Below are 20,749 nucleotides of genomic sequence, written 5' to 3' on the forward strand. Positions count from 1 at the left end.
TTACTTAAGCAAAAGTATCAATACTGCAATGTAAAAGTACTCTGTTACAAGTAGTATTACAAGTAAGTCCAGAATTCAATTTGTACTTGAGTAAAAGTACAAAAGTATTGGTATCAAAATGTACTTAAAGTACCATAAGTAAAAGTACTAAAATGTTTGAAAATAGCAGATCTATGTGTTACAGTATGTATGTGTATGTGTACTTACTTACACATCGTTTTGGTATGTGTATGTGTTGTGTACTTACTTGTACACATCGTTGTGGTATGTGTTGTAGCTTCCCAGGGCGATCAGAGATCCTAGACCCAGACCGTAGGAGAAGAAGATCTGAGTGGCTGCATCCAGCCACACCTGACAAGAAGGACGCAAACACAATGATTTGTCCTAAATCATAACCTGAAAATCCCTTTAATGCAAAGCATCACTCAAACAAAGGTACATTGTTTGACTGACTGACTGACTGACTGACTGACTGACTGACTGACTGACTGATGACTGACTGACTGATGACTGACTGCTGTGCTGCATTAAAATATTAATTTAAAAAGTTGTGCGTGCGTGCGTGCGTGCGTGCGTGCGTGCGTGCGTGCGTGCGTGTTTACCTCAGATTTGAGGAGCTTATTGAAGTCTGGTGTGATGTAGAATTTAATGCCGTCTATAGCTCCAGGCAGAGTGACCCCACGGACGAACAGGATGATCAGCATGAAGTAGGGGTAGGTGGCCGAGAAATACACCACCTGACACAAAGACGAGATCCATAGAAACACATTATTATAACCCGTCTTTACTATGGTTACAAATATTCCATATTGGGCCTTTAAAGGGCAAGACCACTTTGGTAGAGGTTTGGGTTGTGTAGTTACCTTGCCATGATGTAACACCAAAGGTGGACAAGAAATAAAAGATAATTACTCCATTGATTAGAAATTGATAATTCAAAATATGCTCCTCATTGACTTACATTGTACGGTAAAACTGCTCTCAAAGTCACTCTTTTAGCACAAAAACGAACGCAAACAAAGTTGATTCAGACAATATAGAACATCACCAAACCCAGTACTGTTTTTTTTTTTTATAAAAATGTCAACTTCCTGTTGATTTTGGCATTTTTGATAATTAGAAAACCCGGACTGGATCGGCGGATCCGGATCCAGATCTTCAAATAGTAAAATCAACAGGAAGTTGACATTTTTATTAAAAAAACAAACAGTACTGGGTTTGGTGATGCTCTATATTGTCTGAATCAGCTATGTTTGGGTTAATTTATGTGCTAAAAGAGTGACTTTGAGAGCTGTTTTACCGTACAATGTAAGTCAATGAGGAGCATATTTTGAATTATCAATTTCTAATCAATGGAGCAATTATTTTTTATTTCTTGCCCACCTTTGGAGTTACATCATGGCAAGGTAACTACACAACCCAAACCTCTACCAAAGTGGTCTTACCCTTTAAAGGAGTTAATGTTCTCTGCTGCAGCGTCAACACACTAGAGTATCAAAGTCCTGACGTCACTCCGTTATCCCCTGGGTGACGGAAGTATTGTTTCTATTGAAAATACCATAGGGTCATCTACAATTGCGTCATATAAGAACCAGTGTGTAAAGGAACTAAGTACATTTACTCAAGTGCTGTACTTAATTACATTTTTGAGGTATTTCTATTTTACTTGAGTATTTCCAATTTCCAATACTTTTGCTTATACTCCACTACATTTCAGAACCAAATATTGTGCTTTTACTTCATTACAATTATTTGAAAACTTTAGTTACTAGTTACTTTGCAGATTTTGATTATAATTCATCATCATCATCGGCGATCACTCGAAACGAGTATGATTGTCCTCCTGTCGGTGGGTCTGGTCATCTGTGGGTCTTCAGGTGGCTGTAGAGGCCGATCCTTGATCCACAGTCTCTATTGCAGTGGGGGCATATGTGAATGGTTGACTGGGTAGTGGTGGTGGTGTGAGGAGCTGTTTTGGTGGAAGATCTCTCCTTTCGCGTTGCCTCTTTGCTTCTGCGGCACGGTGGAGGTCCTTTTCATGGTGTGCTGTGCCTTCATGGACCATCCTGCTCCACATGTCTCTCTGGAGGGCAGCCTCCTCCGAATTGCTGAGGCTAAAGCGACACTTTCTCAGGTGTGTTTTGATGTTGTCTTTGTACATCCATTTCTGCCCCCCTTGAGTGCGCTGTCCTTCCTTCAGCTGACCATACAGCATTTGTTTTGGAAGGCGGTAGTTAGGCATGCGTATGACATGGCCTGTCCACCGTAGCTGGTGCCGAGTGATGGTTGTGGTGATACTGGGGATGTTGGCTTCCTTCAGAACGCTGATGTTGGTTCGCCTATCTTCCCAACTGATCCTGAGGATCTTGCGGAGACATGGCTGGTGGTACTGCTCCAGGGCTTTCAGATGTCTGCTGTAGGTGGTCCAGCTATCAGCCCCATAGAGCAGAGTGGGCAGAACTACAGCTTGATACACAAGGAGTTTGATGTTGGTCTGGATGTCCCGATTCTCAAACCCTCACCTCCTCAACCTAGCAAAGGCTGCACTGGCACACCCTATGCGGTGGTGAATCTCTGCGTCAATGACAGCTCTCGTGGAAAGAAGACTGCCAAGGTAGGCAAATTGATCCACATTTCCCAGGATGTTGTTTTCCACGTAAATTGTGGGGGGTTGGGAGGGTGTGTCAGGAGCTGGTTGGTACAGGACCTGAGTTTTCTTGGTATTGATGTCAAGTCCCAGGAGTCGATAAGCTCTGGCAAAGGCATCCAAGATGTTCTGGAGATCCGCTTCAGATTGAGCAACTAGGGCATTGTCATCTGCATACTGGAGCTCAGTAATGGAGGATGTGAGCACCTTGCTTTTTGCCCTAAACCTGTTCAGGTTGAAGAGCCCGCCGTCGGTCCTGTATGTGAGCTTGACTCCCTCAGGTAGGTTTTGGCTGGTGAGGTGGAGGATGGCTGAGATGAAGATGGCGAAACAGGGTTGGCGCATTGATGCAGCCCTGCTTAACACCAGTGTCTACTCTGAAAGGAGCAGTTTCTAAGCCACCATTTCCAACTACAGTCGCTGTCATGTCATCATGCAACAGACGCAAGATCCTCAGATACTTGTCTGGGCATCCGATCTTGGAGAGGGCACACCAGAGGGCAGTTCTGTTCACGGAGTCAAAGGCCTTTGTGAGGTCGATGAACGCCATGTAGAGGGGTAGGTGTTGTTCACGACATTTCTCCTGCAGTTGACGAGCTGCAAAAATCATGTCGGAGGTTCCTCTTCCGGGACGAAAGCCATACTGTGACTCTGGGAGGATGTCTTCTGACAGTGGCAGTAGCCGGTTGGCCAGTATGCAAGCCAATACTTTGCCTGTTGTAGACAGGAGGGAGATGCTGTAATTGCCACAGTCTGCCTTATCTCCCTTCTTGAAGATGGTGATAATCAGGGCGTCCCTGACCTCAGCTGGTATTTCATCCTTATCCCAGATTTTGACAAGGTCCAGAGGCCTTGTTGTTACTCAGTTTCCTGATGGCATCCCCGACCTCATTTTCAGTGGGAGGGTCTCCCAAATGCTCCATAATAGGACGCTGAGGAATCTGGTTGATGGTTTCCAGTTCAACTGTAGTGTCTCTATTTAGGAGCTCCTGGAAGTGTTCTCGCCATCTGGAATTCCCACACCGTCCTTCAGCAGGGTTTGTCCATCTTTGGAGCTCCAAATTACAAAACATACATTAACCACTCCAAATTACAAAACATACATTAACCACTTCAGCCCTATATACATTTCAGCTATTTGAAAATAGCAGATCTACAAGCTCACAATGAGCTGTGAGCTGGAGCATTGTGAGCGGGCTCATTTGTTTATTTTTGGAACAGAGGTATTATATGACACAATGCTAAGTGAGACCATATGGTATTTTCAATGGAAGAAATAATACTGTGACCCAGGGGGGATAGCGGCCTCTACTGGCAGTGATGTCAGACTTCGGTTCTCTATTACAAGCAATTAAGCTATCTGCCTTAAATCATGAAAAGTCCAAGGCACAGGAAAACAAAGGTAATTGTATACCATGTTGCACAAAATGAGTGAAAAAAAAAAGAAAACATCACCAGTTCATAAAATATTTCCACGTCTCCCTTCGCCCTAGAAAGCTTCACAGAGCTTGTTCAGCGTAGCTCCCGGCCTTTGAAGCATAACGATTATATTTAATTGCTAATGTCCATCAAGGCCAGGGCCTTGGGGAATTGTTTTTATTCTCTGCTTCCAGCACACACGTTGAAATCCAATTATCCTCGCCGAAGAATGTTCAAATGTGATTCTGCTCACGCGTGTCTTGCGCTCAATTCATCACCCATGAGTTGGCGTAAATAATAGTCTAGAATATTATTATTTTTTTCGAGGTGAATAAAAATATTAGAGAATGGAAGGATGTAGACAGCATTATGACATATACAGAGAAGCAGAGTCCTGGAAAACAAATCTATCAGGAAAACGTATTTCCACCTAATCTTACCAAGGAAAAGTGTTGGTTCTTGTTCTTCATGCTTCTATATTATTGATGATATATGAATATTCAGATATCTGCAGTTCTAATGTTGTCAAGGAATTTAAGCTGATGCATTGGCAGAGTCTCACGGCCTGTCCACACCTTCTATCCGTTATGATAGCAAACAAAGCAAAGATTTGTTTTAAAACAGCTTAAAATGGATTAGCGTTGGAGTTCATGCAACATGCAATTAAAATGTGGTGCTGATCAAATCCTGCGTTCCCGATAGAAGCTTTGTTTTTAACTCCCACTAACTTCGGAAGCCAAACAGTATGGACTAGCAAGATGATGCGTTTTCATCACATGGGTCCAGAGATCATGTGTACCAACGCCATTCTAAAAAATCTAGCCAGAGATCTCCATGTATGGGCAAAAATGTACCTACCCTTAAAACAATCTACCTAGTAATGTCCCTTCAGGGGCTCCTTAGCATGGCCTATATGGGGAGTTGCGTCATGTTCCAAGTTATCCAAGGACATTTTTATTCTAGACCTAGGTTCAAGAGTTAGAGGCAGAAACGTAAGTGGACTGTTATAGTGCCACCATGAGGCCGACTGGTGTAATCCAGCATAGGACACTGGACCGCAAACCTCTCTACAAAGTGTGGTAACGTTGACTGTTTGCCAGTAAACTGTAATGCTGCTGCTGCCTGATGCTGTTAATTGCGTCACAGTTTGTTATCAGTGCTGCCAGATTCTGCGAGAGAAATAACCTAGCCTATATACATCGGCTATTTGAAAATAGCCGATCTACAAGCTCACAACGCGTTGTGATGCAATGCGTTGTGATGCAATGCGTTGTGAGCTTGTAGATCTACCATTTTCAAAAAGGTTTTGAAGAAAAAGTGGGATATTTTGGGACATTTTACACAAATCTAATATGGGGCCACAAACAAATACAAATTAATTTGGGAGTCCTTCTCCTTGACATGAAATAGTTTGAGAACCACTGATTTAAACAACATTAGACGGCAAGCCCAAATAAGCACACTTTCGGAAGAAGCCCAAAACTATCAATATTTACAAGCAACTTTACAGAAAAACAAGCCTATAATAGCTTATAATAAGTGGACATGGCAACACTATCTGTTATGTGTAGTTGTCTTTTTTATAACGTGACTGTTCTGTGTTTTTCTAACCACAATGGAAATAAGCCTCAGGGCTATGTGTTTTTATCGTGTGTGCTATATGTTGTTGCTGATGTGCTCTTTCCTTTTATCACTGTCATGATTAGGCTGACCTTGATCTGCTTGACCCAGTTCATACATATATTGAATCATGCGTCATGCATACATCTGCGTAAGCAGCACATACTACTACTGTACTTTATCAGATAGACTGACGTCTGTGCTCAGTGATGACGAGATGCATGTTTTGTTCTCACGCATTCTGTTCTTTTGTCTCATATCTGTTCTTTTGTCTCATATCTTCTGGTGACCTCATATGTGTCTAATACTGTTCTCTATATATATATTCTGATTAAGTTCAGAACTTGTGGTGTGATACTGCCTGGTTTCATCTTGTTCTGCAAGCCTGAAGCATCTGAAGCTGAAACATCACTCATCACCTTTATAGCTTCCCGAACTTTTCAGGCTGCGACCCCCCAAAACATATCTGATCTGGGGACCCCCGGCCCAGACAAGCACTTGGAATTGTAGGAGTTGAGGCATTACATTTAGTTTGACTCGGTTCCACTGATAAATATTGTGAAAATAGCTACTACAACTACAAGAGAGAGAGAGAGAGAGAGAGAGAGAGAGAGAGAGAGAGAGAGAGAGAGAGAGAGAGAGAGAGAGAGAGAGAGAGAGAGAGAGAGAGAGAGAAGCAGTCTGACCTTCCCTGTCCATTCGACTCCCTTCCAGATGGAGAAGTAGACCAGGATCCAGGCCAGGGCCAGTGTCCCGACCAGGGGCCAACGCACCTCGCCGGGCTCCTCCAGACCACTGGACAGTTGGTGCATGTTCCGCCTGGACGCACGCACGCACACACACACGCACGCCCGCACACACACACACACACACACACACACACACTTTGTATGAACGCTCGCCCCAAAACACGCTCACTCCGGGTCAAATCCGGCGACCTCGGAACGGTCGCCACCAGATATTCCTAAACATAACCTCAGTAATACTATGCCTAAACCTAGCCTTATTCCTAACCTTATCCTCAGTAAAACTATGCCTAAACCTAACCTTATTCCTGAACGTAACCTCAGTAAAAACTATGCCTAAACCTAACCTTATTTCTAAACGTAACCTCAGTAAAGGTTTTTACCATTTTGGGACATTTTCAAACGTAAGCCTAAAGCCAAAAAATATTCTACTATATTCTACGAATTCTACTATACTTGGGGGACGTTTGGTCATCAGTGATACAGACAAAACACACACACTTACTCCCAGAATTCTGTGACAGCGCTGGTCAGGTTGGTGGTGTCTGTCAGACTGTAGTTGCAAAAACATTTGTCGGTGTTCCAGGGGTTATCACAGCTCTGCCACGGTAGTTCCTAGGCAAGGCAAGGCAAGGCAGTTTAATTTCCATTGCACATTTCAACAACAAGGCAATTCAATTGTGCTTTACGCAGAACATCAAGCAACGGAAACAAAATTAGGACATTGGGATGCATAAAAGAAAAGACGTACAAATTAAGAGATACAGTTACAGTGCAGAAGAGAAAGAAAAAAAGAAAAGTAACTCACGGGCGCACGCATGCATGCACACAAGCTCGCCCGCGTGTCTGCATGCATGCGCGCATGCGCGAGCACACACACACACACACACACACACACACACACACTCTATTTCTATTTCGTTACTTGCTTTTATCACCATTGATCCTTCATTCAGAAACAGTCTTTCGTTTAAAGCTACAATCCGTGTTATGTCCATTGTCTCTCTACCGACAGAGACAACATGTCCGAACTACAATAAAGATGGCAGTGCATAGTGTCTCGTCCTCTGTTTCAAATAACTTTATTGACATGGTCAATCAGTAGGTGTCCTACCCAGGGTCTTAAAGGAGTAGTTCACCCAAACAATTACTTATTTTCTATCAATTACACACACCCCATGAACTCAATTGCGACTCAATTGAGTCCGCCAGTCATCAAATTATTGGCTCAGGAATGCGACAAAAACAAAACAATCTCCATTAATTCAAGGCTTCATATGAGGTGTGTCATTGATAGAAAATAAGTATTTTTTTTTGGGTGAACTACTCCTTTAATGTCTCAATGGAAGAGTGGAGAGACTACCTCCAACCACTGCAGATGTACTAGCTATATTATATAGACCTACTCTACTCTACTCTACTCTACTCTACTCTACTCTCTATCATCTCGTTTTCAAGAGGGTCCTCAAGCTTAAACCCTAGTAGACCGGAGTCCTCCAGGGGTCAATACTAGGCCCCCTACTTTTGTCCATCGACACTAAAATCTCTTCACACAAAATAGCTTTAGAACTTTAGAGTAGAACTTGTAGATCAGCTAATTTCACTTAAACCCAGAGAACCACTGCTTTAAACCTGACTGTGTGTGTGTCATAGACGAGAAAATCATCAGATCCAAGAGTGTTTCAAGTGTCTTGTCTGGAGTTCTAAAGAGCTTTCAACTACAGTCATCAAACCCTCAGTGGAGAGAGTCTGTCTGTCTGTCTGTGTCTGTCTGTCCGTCTGTCCGTCCGTCCGTCCGCCCGGCGCCCGTCCATCCGTCCGTCCGTCCGTCCGTCCGTCCGTCCGTCTGTCTGTGACTTCCTCTGTCTGTGACTTCCTCTGCAACATCTCAACCTCGCCTCTCTTGCTTTATCCTCAAACCTAGTATATATCGATATACGCATATTATATACATGATATACTATATCTTCTCTGTCGGGTGGAAAACACATACATATTTCCAGAACTGTTACTTTTCAGGATTCAAATTCAAAAACCGCAAAAGTAGCAGATATGCAAGCTCGAGATTGTAGATCTGCTACTTTTGATGATTTCGTGTGACGCTGCAGTATGGGGTAGTGCCGACAGAAAAGCAGATATGTAAAATATATGAGTAACTTACCGATGCAAAGGAGTTGAACAGATAGTAAAGCGCCCAGGCGATGATGATAATATAATATATATTCAGCCAAAAGGACAGAATGACCGCCGCCAGGCCGACACCTACAGAGAGAGAGAGAGAGAGAGAGAGAGAGAGAGAGAGAGAGAGAGAGAGAGAGACGTCATCAGCCAAAGTGGGTCCCCAGACCGCCACCCTGATAAATAAACAAACAAATAAACCCCTGACAAATAAACAAACAATGACATTGAATCAATGTCATTGTTTGTTTAGTTGTTTGTTTAGATCAAGGGTTCCCTTCCTAAACTTTTCAGGCCGTGACCAGAGGATATGAGACATGGAAAAGAACAGAACGAGTGACCACGAAACATTGCAGTTGTGGCCGCCCTCGTGGCCTTTTTCCCGAGGCAAGTTCTCCGTAGAGGAGGTCTTTAGGGATTCTGCCATCCTCCATACGGCACACATGACCCAGCCAGCGAAGACGTCTGTGCGTACATCATGGATGATGATTCAACACGTATATGTATGAACTGGGTCAAGCAGATAAAGGTCAGTCTAATCATAACAATATCTGATTTCTAAACGCGTGTGCAGTTTGGACAAATTGTACTTCCAGTTCCATGTAGGCTACTGTTTCTCATGTCTTACTACATCAATCAATCAATCAATCAATCAATCAATCAATCAATCCGTTTGGACCCTCAGACACGGAAGCCTGATCTATACGTTATCGTATGTCGGCATTGCTGACTGACTTTTATTTTGTAATGTTTACTACAAAAGATCGTTTTGGGAGCAAATACTTTTATTTTGAAGTCTTCACTTCCTCCTGCAGTGACGTCATTTACCTGCGTTGCACCCTCTCTCCCTCAGTTGTTTGTTTGGCAGACTGAGGTGAGGAGAGTTTGTCCTGTGCTCTTGGTAGATTGCTGTTCTAAAAGTTGTTTACATTGTTTATACAATGTTAAACTGTGAAACGAGGTTATACTATCATTCTATGGTGCTAATGTGTTGCTGTGTAATTGTTTTGTAAAGGTTTGAGTGTTTTAGAGAACTTTTGCTAAGTTTACTGTTTAGCAGCACTTGTGAGGACTCACACACAGCACCTGCAGCAAGCTTAAATGGCGTATTTTTACCACTACAGACTGGTGTGTTGCAGACGTCCATGTGTGTTAATGCTGCTGCATTATTGTGTCTTTATTTCATGCCGAGAAATAAATACGCCTCCAGTTTCGGCTAAAGACAAAACCCAAGTCCCCTTGTCAATCATCACCTACAACACAACACAGAGTCGTACCGAGGGTCTGCTGAAAAGGCCCAGACCGGCTACATATCACCCAGCCAAAAGGCATCATTTAATAAAAAATCACACCCTGTGTGAAGGTAGCGGCGCCTTTGATACATTTTGTCATCGATATGTGTTTAGAATGTGTTTATAGTCACGTGTCACGTGAAGCTTGACCAATCACTTTGTTGACGGACCTGACCAATCACAACGTTGACGGTGAACACGGACAAAGTCAGGTATAGAGCAGTTTAGGTATAGAGCGGCTAGCGCCGCTAAAAATAAAAAAAACTAAGGTTATAAAAAGTTCCCACTTTTTGTGTGACCACAAAGTGACCAGCCTGATAAAGTTGTACATCGACTATTCTTGTACTTTTAACAGTTTAGCCTGTAAATGGTAAATTAATCCAAAGCGCTTTACATTGACCCGTTCACACACACACATTCATACTCCGATGGCAGAGGAAACCATGCAAGGCACCAACCTGCTCATCGGGAGCAATGAGGGGTTCAGCGTCTTGCTCAAGGACACTTCGACACTAACTCTGGGGGAGCCCCCCCAGCCCAGGATCGAACGGGGAACCTTGCGGTTTTCCTGTTCACTCTACCCGGCCACTCTACCCCTAAGCCACTGCCGCCCCTCACTGTCCCCTCACTGCCGCCCAGCCACTGCATTCTGTAATGACATGCCCAGATCACTGTAGGGAGGAAGCCAGTATTAAAGTGGTTAATGAATATATGGTTGCAGGGGGGGGGGGGGGGGGGGGTGAGTGTCTGCGTCGATCTAAAATCTGATCATTCTGCAAAAAAAAACATTCAGTGGTGGAGGAAATAAAAGCATAGAAGAACAGAATTTGAGGTTAAATGTGAACGCTAGGGCAGTGTTCCCAATGGGGAATTTTGGGGGGTCCCCAGATGATTAGCTTAATGTCCAACCTTGTTTTCTCAACAGTAAACAAACCAACATACAGTATAAGTATATCTGCACATTTCTAAAGTAAAAATGTAATGACTTTTGGGCAGTGGTGTAAAGTAACTACGTACATTTACTCAAGTACTGTACGTGAGTACAATTTTGACGTGTTTTCACTTTACTTGAGTATTTCCAGTTTTCAGTACTTTTACTTCTACTCCACTACATCTCAGAGGAAAATATAGGACTTTTACACCACTACTTTTATTTGACAACTTCAGTTACTAGTTACTTTTCAGATATAAATTATGATAATATGAGACATACATTAACCACTTTAGCCCTAATGTATACATAGGCTATTTGAAAATAGCCGATCTACAAGCTCACAACGCGTCGCAAAGCAACACGTGAGCTTGTAGATCTGCTATTTTCAAACATGTTAGTACTTTTGGTATAAAGTATATTTTGATGCCAATACTTTTGTACTTTTACTCAAGTACGTAACATTTTAAACACAGGCCTTGTACTTGTAACAGAGTATTAATACATTTCAGTATTGATACTTTTACTTCAGTAGAACATGCAAGTACTTTTTCCACCACTGCTTTTGGGTCGCGGCCTGAAAAGTTTGGGAACCCTTGCACTAGGGGGTGGCAACTTGTGTATGTAACCAACTCTCACCTTTCATCATAGGCAAGAGCCTCCACACCCCCAGACCCCCCACCGAGGTGAACTGTCCCAGGGAGGTCTCCAGCAGGAAGAGAGGGATCCCGGCAAACACCAGGGTCAGGAAGTACGGGATCAGGAACGCCCCTGTCGCGTGACCAGAGACGGAAGGAACAGTTTGGTAAGTCTGTGCATGCATAGATATAGAAACCATAGACGTATGAAGGTAGACGCCTCCTCCGGCTCTGAGGCTTCTGTATTACGAGCGCCATTTTGGAGAAGGCAAGCCTCCTGACTACTGGCCAATCACAGTGTGTCTTTTACGGGACTTGGCAGAATCTAGTTGTATCAAAATATAACGGGATATTTTTACACAATTCTGACAGGTCGCTCCAATGAACTGCAGAGGCCAGCATGAGGTATCTATGAATCTGTGCATAGATATAGAAACCTAGATACCTCATTGGTATGAGGTATTGAAATGATGATGATGATTATAATGATTATAATTATAATAATGATAATAATAAATCTTTATTTATATCGTCGCTTTCGGGCAGAAACATCCTATCTCCATATTTAAACTTTTTGAGCATCAAAAGTATCTGCAAGCTCGAAACGCGTCGTTTCGTGCCGCATTTCGAGCTTGCAGATCTGCTGCTTTTGATACGTTTTGAATTAGAATCCTGAAAAGTAACAGTTTTGGACATATGAGGATCCCACCGACAGAGACGATATAGAACCTTTATTAACAATGTCACAAAGTGCTTTACAAGAATAAAAACAATTAACAAAGAAGCAATTCGTGCAACAACTTGAAAATAATTTACACAAGACAGTGACAACAAATTAGGCCAACATCATCACCGTTGCACCAAATTATTGCCATTAAAAAGGCTTTCCTATAGAATTAGTTTTTTTAAAAGAGTTTTTATGAAAAGTAGTTGAGCTACCAAGCCTGAGGTCAAATGGCAGGCTGTTGATGGCAAAGGCCCGGTGACCCTTGGTCTGGTCAACCAACCTTGACTTAGGGACAACTAGAAGAGCCGAGTCAGAGGACCTCAGGCTACGGACAGGATTATAAGGGTTTCAGCATCTCTACAAGGTAGCCAGGTGCCAGATCATTGAGAGCTTTAAATGTTGACAATAAAAGCTTCAAATACATTCTAAAAATGACCGGCAGCCAGTGTAGATCAGCTAAATCTGGGGTTATTTGTTCCAAGCCGACCTCTAGTGTACCAGTAATGAGTCTGGCAGCTGCATTCTGCACTAACTGCAAACATAAGCGTTGTATGCGTTGTATGGAGCCTTTACTGAGACATGAGAGAGTATTATAATAATCTAGGCGGGATGAAATGAGGGCATTAAGCCATTAAGACAGGGAACGCATCTGTGTCATTTTAAGATTTCTTTGGCTATTGAAAAATAGCAGATATACAAGATATATAATACAAGCTCGTAGCACGGCACTGAGTGCTGCGCTACGAGCTTGTAGATCTGCTATTTTAGAAAAATCTTGAAAATGTGTAAGTGTGTAAATCTTTGAATAAATGTATTTTTTAAAGCAAACATTTGTTCTGGGGGGTCCTTGGAACAAAACATTTTGCGATGGGGGTCCACGGCCAAATACATATCTGAAAATGTTTCCTAAATCCTAACAGTATGTGGCTATATCAGTGGTGCTCCAACTTTTCCATGTCAAGGACCCCCAAAATTATATGTATTTGGCCACGGACCCCCATCTCAAACTATGTTGTTCTAGGGACCCCCAGAAGCACAGATCGAAGTAAAAAAGATCACTTTGAACATAGCCAAATACATCTTAAAATGACACAGATGCGTTCCCGGTCTTAATGGATTAACAACTCTAGGTTTTGAATTTAATCGAATTACGTAAATGTTGCGCACGATGGAAGAAAAAAACATGTTTGAACAACACTTCTCACTTGCGTCTCAAGACACACATAGGTCAGAGTCCAGCAGATTTCTTTGCAACCGGTTTTACATTTGCTGACATTGAGTCAAGACTGTCATGAAAAAAAACGCTTTTTTTCTATCGATAAGTCACCCCATGGAGACTTGAATTCATGGGTATTTTTATGTTTTTGTCGCATTCCTAAGCCAATAATTTGATGACCAGTGAACCGGTAGGCAGCGGTTCTGGTAAGGAGACACAAAGGAGACTCTTTGTGTCTCCTACTGGAACCGCTGCCGGTCATCAAATTATTGGCTTAGGAATGTGACAAAAACAAAAACATATCCATGAATTCAAGTCTCCATGGGGTGACTAATCGATAGAAAAAAAAGTGTTTTTTTTGGGGGGGGGACCATCCCTTTAAGCACTACTCCCTGCACTCACTATCTGAGGCCACACTCACACATTCGCGTGCAGCATGCATCCGCCCCATACACACCCAGTTACCCATGAGGGGGAGGGGGAGAGGGGGGACATTAATGGGTGTGTATGGGGCGGACGCTGCACCCAAATGTGTGAATAATACCCTACGCAGGGGTCTTGCCAAAACATTTATTTTTGGTGACATGTGCGTGACAACGTGGTCCTCCCTTAAGGCAATTTTAATATAGGATTTGTATATAGTATAAACCGGGCTTTATGGACCCTTTTCACAGCAGATATTGTGATGTTGTGGCGCGGCAAGGTCATCTGGAGCAAACCAACAAATCATGTAGGTCATCTGGAGCAAACCAACAGATCATGTTATTGGTTTTCCAATCTATAATATATAATGTTATGCAGTATGGAATCAGTGCATGGGATCAGTGCATGGGACAAGTGTGTGTCTGTTTGTCTGTGCATGTGTCCATGTTTGGGTTCTTTTGCCATCAGACAGAATAACAGTCCAACAGACTGGATCAGGGGTCTTCAACGTTTTTCAGGACAAGGACCCCTTAGCTGAGGGAGAGATGAAGCTAAGGTTGAGAGATGAAGCACTACATGTTGTATAAAATTGTGTTGCGTTTTTCATAGATTTCATAGATTACTTCATAGACTTGTTTGACAGCACTATCATCAGTGTTGGATTCATGTTAATGTGTAACTATTTTCAGAAATGTACACCAAACCTCTTCCCTATTTTCGGCTAATGTTCCCCTCAGAATGGGGATGCTACAGGGTTCAAAGGACGACACCCATTTTCAACCTATCTTCATATAATTGGTGAAGAAATACTCATGATAGAAATGGTACATTTTTTTTATAAAGCACGCTAACTGTCCAGTGTTTTCTTTTTTTCCTTCTAATTTCCTTTCCAATTGGGCCGAAACGTGGGCCGGTGTTTTGCCCACGTGAGTGTGATTTTGAGGTTAGGTTTAGGCATAGTTTCAGTGAGGTTAAGGTTAGGTTTAGGCATAGTTTTAGGGTTAAGGTTAGGTTTAGGCATAGTTTCAGTGAGGTTATGGTTAGGGTTAAGGTTAGGGTTATGTATAGTTTCTGTGAGGTTAAGGTTAGGTTTAGGTATAGTTTTTGTGAGGTTAAGGTTAGGTTTAGGCATAGTTTTAGGGTTAAGGTTAGGTTTAGGCATAGTTTCTGTGAGGTTAAGGTTAGGTTTAGGCATAGTTTTAGGGTTAAGGTTAGGTTTAGGCATAGTTTCTGTGAGGTTAAGGTTAGGTTTAGGCATAGTTTTAGGGTTAAGGTTAGGTTTAGGCATAGTTTCTGTGAGGTTAAGGTTAGGTTTAGGCATAGTTTCAGTGAGGTTATGGTTAGGGTTAAGGTTAGGGTTAGGTATAGTTTTTGTGAGGTTAAGGTTAAGGTTAGGGTTAGGGTTAGGGTTAGATTTTGGCATATAGTTTTAGTGAGGATAGAAATGGTACAATTTTTTTATAAAGCACGCTAACTGTCCAGTGTTTTCTTTTTTTCCTTCTAATTTCCTTTCCAATTGGGCCGAAACGTGGGCCGGTGTTTTGCCCACGTGAGTGTGATTTTGAGGTTAGGTTTAGGCATAGTTTCAGTGAGGTTAAGGTTAGGTTTAGGCATAGTTTTAGGGTTAAGGTTAGGTTTAGGCATAGTTTCAGTGAGGTTATGGTTAGGGTTAAGGTTAGGGTTAGGTATAGTTTCTGTGAGGTTAAGGTTAGGTTTAGGTATAGTTTTTGTGAGGTTAAGGTTAGGTTTAGGCATAGTTTTAGGGTTAAGGTTAGGTTTAGGCATAGTTTCTGTGAGGTTAAGGTTAGGTTTAGGCATAGTTTTAGGGTTAAGGTTAGGTTTAGGCATAGTTTCTGTGAGGTTAAGGTTAGGTTTAGGCATAGTTTTAGGGTTAAGGTTAGGTTTAGGCATAGTTTTAGGGTTAAGGTTAGGTTTAGGCATAGTTTCTGTGAGGTTAAGGTTAGGTTTAGGCATAGTTTCAGTGAGGTTATGGTTAGGGTTAAGGTTAGGGTTAGGTATAGTTTTTGTGAGGTTAAGGTTAAGGTTAGGGTTAGGGTTAGGGTTAGATTTTGGCATATAGTTTTAGTGAGGTTGTGGTATTTATTTACCGGGTGTTAAGTGGTTAACTAGGGACTAGTTGATTGATTGAATTTATTTGGTGATAAAAGGAAAGAGCACGTCATGCAGCAGGCACGATATCACAGACGATACAAACACGATAAAGCCCTAAGGGCCCTATCTAAAACATTGTTGTGATTTATTGATAGGCATATAACCACGCCCACTTGGGTGAAACACCAAAGAAAGAGGTAGTCCCCCAACCAAGGAGAAGAACACCCCCGTTCACTTACCTCCACCATTCTTCCCACACAGGTAGGGGAACCGCCACACGTTTCCTAAGCCGATGGCGTATCCCACACACGACAGCAGGAAGTCGAACTTGCCCTTCCAGGCGCCTCGGTCCGGAGGCTCCTCTTTTTTCTCCTTACTTTCGTCCGCAGGGGGCGCCACAGCCACCGGATCCTCGACGGGAACCGCTTGTTTAGCCTCCCTAACCGCGGGAGAGTTCATAGCCACGGCGTTGTTCTGTCCCGTCTTCTTACCCATCGCGAGGCCGCCGTCGTCGACCCGACCACCGGGACACCGTCACGACCTCCGGAGGTTGTGACGAACCGTGTCGGGCTGCTGGGGCCACTTCCCCCCCCGAGTCTGGTTCTTTACGGGACGCTGGAACTCACAACGATGGACGGGTACTGGATACGATGTGGGGAAGCTGCAGATTATAAAACAGAATTGTCGCAGTTTAGTACGTGTGGGCAGGAGTGTTTATAGAGCGCCAAAGTCTGACATCACTAGAGGGCGCTATTCCCGTGGGTCACAGCGTTATATTTTGTATTGGATTTCCCATATAGGGGAATCTTAGATCGCGTCAACTGTATTAAAAAAATCACACCCTGTGTGAAGAGAGTGGTGCCTTTGATGAGCCCCGTATTGTCATCACCCGTGTTGTCATCAATGTTTGTTTATTGGACAGACATACATACATACGGACACACGGACAAAGTCACGTATAGGAGTGGTTGGCACCACTCAAAAAAAATGTTTACTCAAATGGATATGAAGCATCAAACACTATTAATTTATCCAAAGAAGAAAGAACGTTCTTTTTTTGGGGGGGAATTCCAATACAAAAAAATGCCATGACCCAGGCATATTGGGAGTAAGGTCAGGACTTCATTACTCTATTTGCATGCTTCATACCTAAAGAATGTTATTTTTAGCCTTAGACCAGTTCTCAAACTTTTACATTTCAAGGACACCCCTTATTTGTATACTGTCTGACCTACAGACTTGTAAGGGTCCATTTAGAACCCCTTCAAGGAACCCTGAGAGTCCCTGGACCCTACTTTGAGAACCACTGCTGAAGACAATGACTGTCACAATATTCCCAGCTCTAGACAGTTTCTCTACAGAGCAGTTCCAAGTTTTGGACTGAAGGACCCCAAATTGCTATTTGGCCGTATTTGGCCGCAGACCCACATTTGAAAATATTTTGTTAAAGGACGACTTCACCCGTTTTCAACCAATCTGACATCATTGTTAGGCAGGTTTTTTTCCATTTTAAAAACATATATATATATATATTTTTTTTATTAACAATTTTAGTTTTATTTATTAACACAAGAACGATATGGCTTCCAGTATAGCATGCTAACTTTCCTGCAGTTCATATTAGCTTGGATTCTCAATCGATGATGTCACTAGTAGGTGGGTTTCTGAACTGTCCACAGCCCTCCTCTGTGACACAGACTGAGTAGACAAAAATGGTACCATATTATAATGAGCTTTAGTGAGGACCAATTATATGAAGATAAGTTGGAAAATGGGTGAGGTCTTCCTTTAACATTTTTTTCAAAATGATTCAAAAATGTTGAAATGATTTCTTACACACACACACACACACACACACACACACACACACACACACACACACACACACACACACACACACACACACACACACACACACACACACACACACACACACACACACACAGAGACCACACACACACCACACACACGTGTGTGTGTGTGTGTGTGTGTGTGTGTGTGTGTGTGTGTCCACATAGCTTTAAAGTGGTTAAACTGATTTTGATGCAATATTAAAGGCAGACTAGGTAGCTTTTCAGATGTGTGTGTAACTCCCCCCTCTCCTCTCTGACAGGTATCGAAGTGATTGCTGTCCTTTATGCATTCATTGATTAGATAGAGCAGTAACGAGTTTGACATTTCTATGGCCCAATCAATCAATCAACTCACTGCACTACCCCTTTGAAGTTCAAAGGGATCAATTAAGAGCTCCGGCCGAGCCCCCCCTCTCCCCCCCAAAGACTTTCCAGTCCCTGCAAGGGATGAATGTCAATATAAACAGTGGAATGTCAACATAAACAGTGGAACAAAAGCAAAATACAGCCAGAGGGATCTATCTATCTGCAGAAAAACACACCAGCGTAATTATATAGTGGCTGAAAAATGCAAAATAAATATATAGGTACATTTTTTTAATTTAGGCTCAAAGTTAACAAGTCTGCTTTTAAAAAATGTGTCCACGAGACCCAGTTTTTGGGAAACAGTGATTTAGTGGAACACAATAGAAATATGCCTAAACTTTATAGGCATTTATTTTTTATTGTTTTGAAAACATTTCAAAATAGTTCAAATAGCCGATCTTCAAGCTCACAACATGTCAATGTAGATTGGCTATTTTCACTATTTTAAAATGCCTATACAGTTTAGACATAAGGGGTAAAGGCGGCGCACAAGATAGGGCCCTTAGGGTTTATTGTGTTTGTATCGTCTGTGATATCGTGCCTGCTGCATGTGTGGAAGTGATGACGTGCTCTTTCCTTTTATCACCAAATAAATTCAATCAATCAATCTGTCCCTGGTTAACCCATTAACACCCGGTAAATACTTGGTTGACCGGGGTCAGCCAAGGGTCTCTTCTTGGTCCCCTAATTTTTCCCCTCCACACCAAAACTCTTTTAAGTACATTTGCATTCCAATACTTTTGTACTTTTACTCAAGTAAAATGTGAATACAGAACTTTTACTTGTAACAGAGTATTTCTATATTGTGGTATTGGTATACTTTCACTTAAGTAAAAAAGTCACTATTTCTTCCACCACTGCTGGTTTGATTCTGACTGGAAAACTGTGTTGTTTTTCTTTTAAAACACAACTAAAGACCTTTATTTTGCCACTGCCTTTGATTGAGGTACTTTTCTTTTCAATCTTCTTTGTTTGTTCTCCCTTCAGCCCTGTAACTGTAAAGCACATTGAACTGCCTTGTTTTTGAAATGTGCTATACAAATAAAAACAGCCTGGCCTTGCCTTTCCTTGAAGTTCATTCAGAATCAGAACATTACTGACTGACTGATCCAAGTTTCAAAACAAAAATAATTGAAAAATGTATTTCCCAAACATTTGGCGCTAAAATAACTCAAATTCCGGTTCCCTTACAGTAGTGTCTGTGTATACAGTCCATGGCTTAGACTGTACAGGTTAAGCACATTCAATCTAAATTGAAGCAGAATATTCTGAATTGTTTTCCCTCTGCACCAAACCTCCACCAAATATTGTCGATCTACCAGCTCACAACGTGTCGCCTTCCAACGTGTTGTGAGCTTGTAGATTGACTATTTTCCCCAAACGTTCACCCCAGAATATAGGGATGCCAGGCTCATGTGATTAAGACGGATGTTAGACAAAGTTTACTTCCAGGACCACTGCAGGTCTGATTCCTTGAATAGTTACAGTTTATAGCTAGGAGGGAATGCTAAGGCCATCCTAATGTTAAAATTCTGAAATGTGTGCCAAAAATGGAGAGCTATGTCCTTTGTTGTTGAGGGTTTTGGGGTTTGGGGATAGGCTTAAGGTTAGGCTTTGCATTAAAGCTGTGATATGTAACGTTCCTCTTCTACCCCAGATTTGAACGCTGTTTCCTGCACAAGTACTGACATTTTTACCATTGAGCTAAAATAAAGCCTGTCTGCTTGCTCAGGGGATACATTGAATCGTGACCATCAGGTCAAAACTTGTGTCAGATCCAGTGTCTAGGTGAGACATGACCTTTGACACAATCTAAGCTTTTGTAGAATCGGCCTTAGGTCTTAATGGGTTTAGAAAGCCACCATGGTTCATCTTACAGTCCAGGACAGTCCAATCACTGTTTTCACACATGATCCTGAATGCAGAAACTTTGGGTTCAAATTGAAGGCATTTTTAATGACATCTGTGTAATTTGTAAACAACAAAGGCTTGCACACTGAAAAATTAAAACTGAGGCTTTTTAGGACACACCACTATGTTGATGATGGTCTCTCTTTGTCACTTTATTCCACCATGTCACTTTTTTCACTTTTGTAAGTGAAGGAAAATATTTTGCATTCAAAAAGCCTCAATGTTCATTTTTCAGTGATGTGCTAGCATTTTTGTTGTTTATGGACTTTAATACTGGCCTCTCATGCCCGTCTTCAGCCTATAGTAAGGCTTGAGTTTAGAGCGCAAACTTCCCTACCTCTTTCATCTGTGTAATTTGTGAATACCTCTCTTATGTCCATTTAGGGGTCATCCCTATGTTCCCCAGGTTCTGTTTCCCGGGTTCTATGTTCCCCACTTACCATAGGGTTAGGGTTTAGGGCATATACGTGCGCTGCGACGAGTTTTGAGCTTGTAGATCGGCTATTTTTTTCTACTTTTGTGTGACATAGAATGGCGATTCATTTACGAAAAAAGTTAAAATACAGAGATAAGAGTTGTCTGCCCGACAGTATATAAAATGTGGCCCTCTGGAGTGAGTGTGGAAATATAGTGGCCCTCTCCATCATCAAAGTTGGGTTGGGCACCCCTG

General features: G+C 42.2%; 1 protein-coding gene across 1 annotated transcript in view; it reads right to left on the reverse strand.

Annotated features, from left to right (window-relative positions):
* LOC311039567 (sodium- and chloride-dependent GABA transporter 1-like) overlaps positions 1 to 16,444 on the reverse strand; it is a gene marked incomplete at both ends in the record, with an annotated part of 26,410 nt that extends 9,966 nt beyond the window's left edge. Inside the window, 7 exons of the mRNA XM_084049507.1 lie at positions 248 to 351; positions 603 to 737; positions 6,373 to 6,505; positions 6,938 to 7,047; positions 8,594 to 8,694; positions 11,473 to 11,604; positions 16,189 to 16,444. Coding sequence (XP_083905633.1) covers positions 248 to 351; positions 603 to 737; positions 6,373 to 6,505; positions 6,938 to 7,047; positions 8,594 to 8,694; positions 11,473 to 11,604; positions 16,189 to 16,444 — 971 coding nt within the window. The remainder of the gene's footprint in view (positions 1 to 247; positions 352 to 602; positions 738 to 6,372; positions 6,506 to 6,937; positions 7,048 to 8,593; positions 8,695 to 11,472; positions 11,605 to 16,188) is intronic.
* Positions 16,445 to 20,749: the final 4,305 nt, after the last annotated feature.

Source organism: Gymnoscopelus microlampas, assembly GCF_963454915.1.
Source record: "Gymnoscopelus microlampas genome assembly, chromosome: 23".
Lineage (NCBI taxonomy): Eukaryota > Metazoa > Chordata > Actinopteri > Myctophiformes > Myctophidae > Gymnoscopelus > Gymnoscopelus microlampas.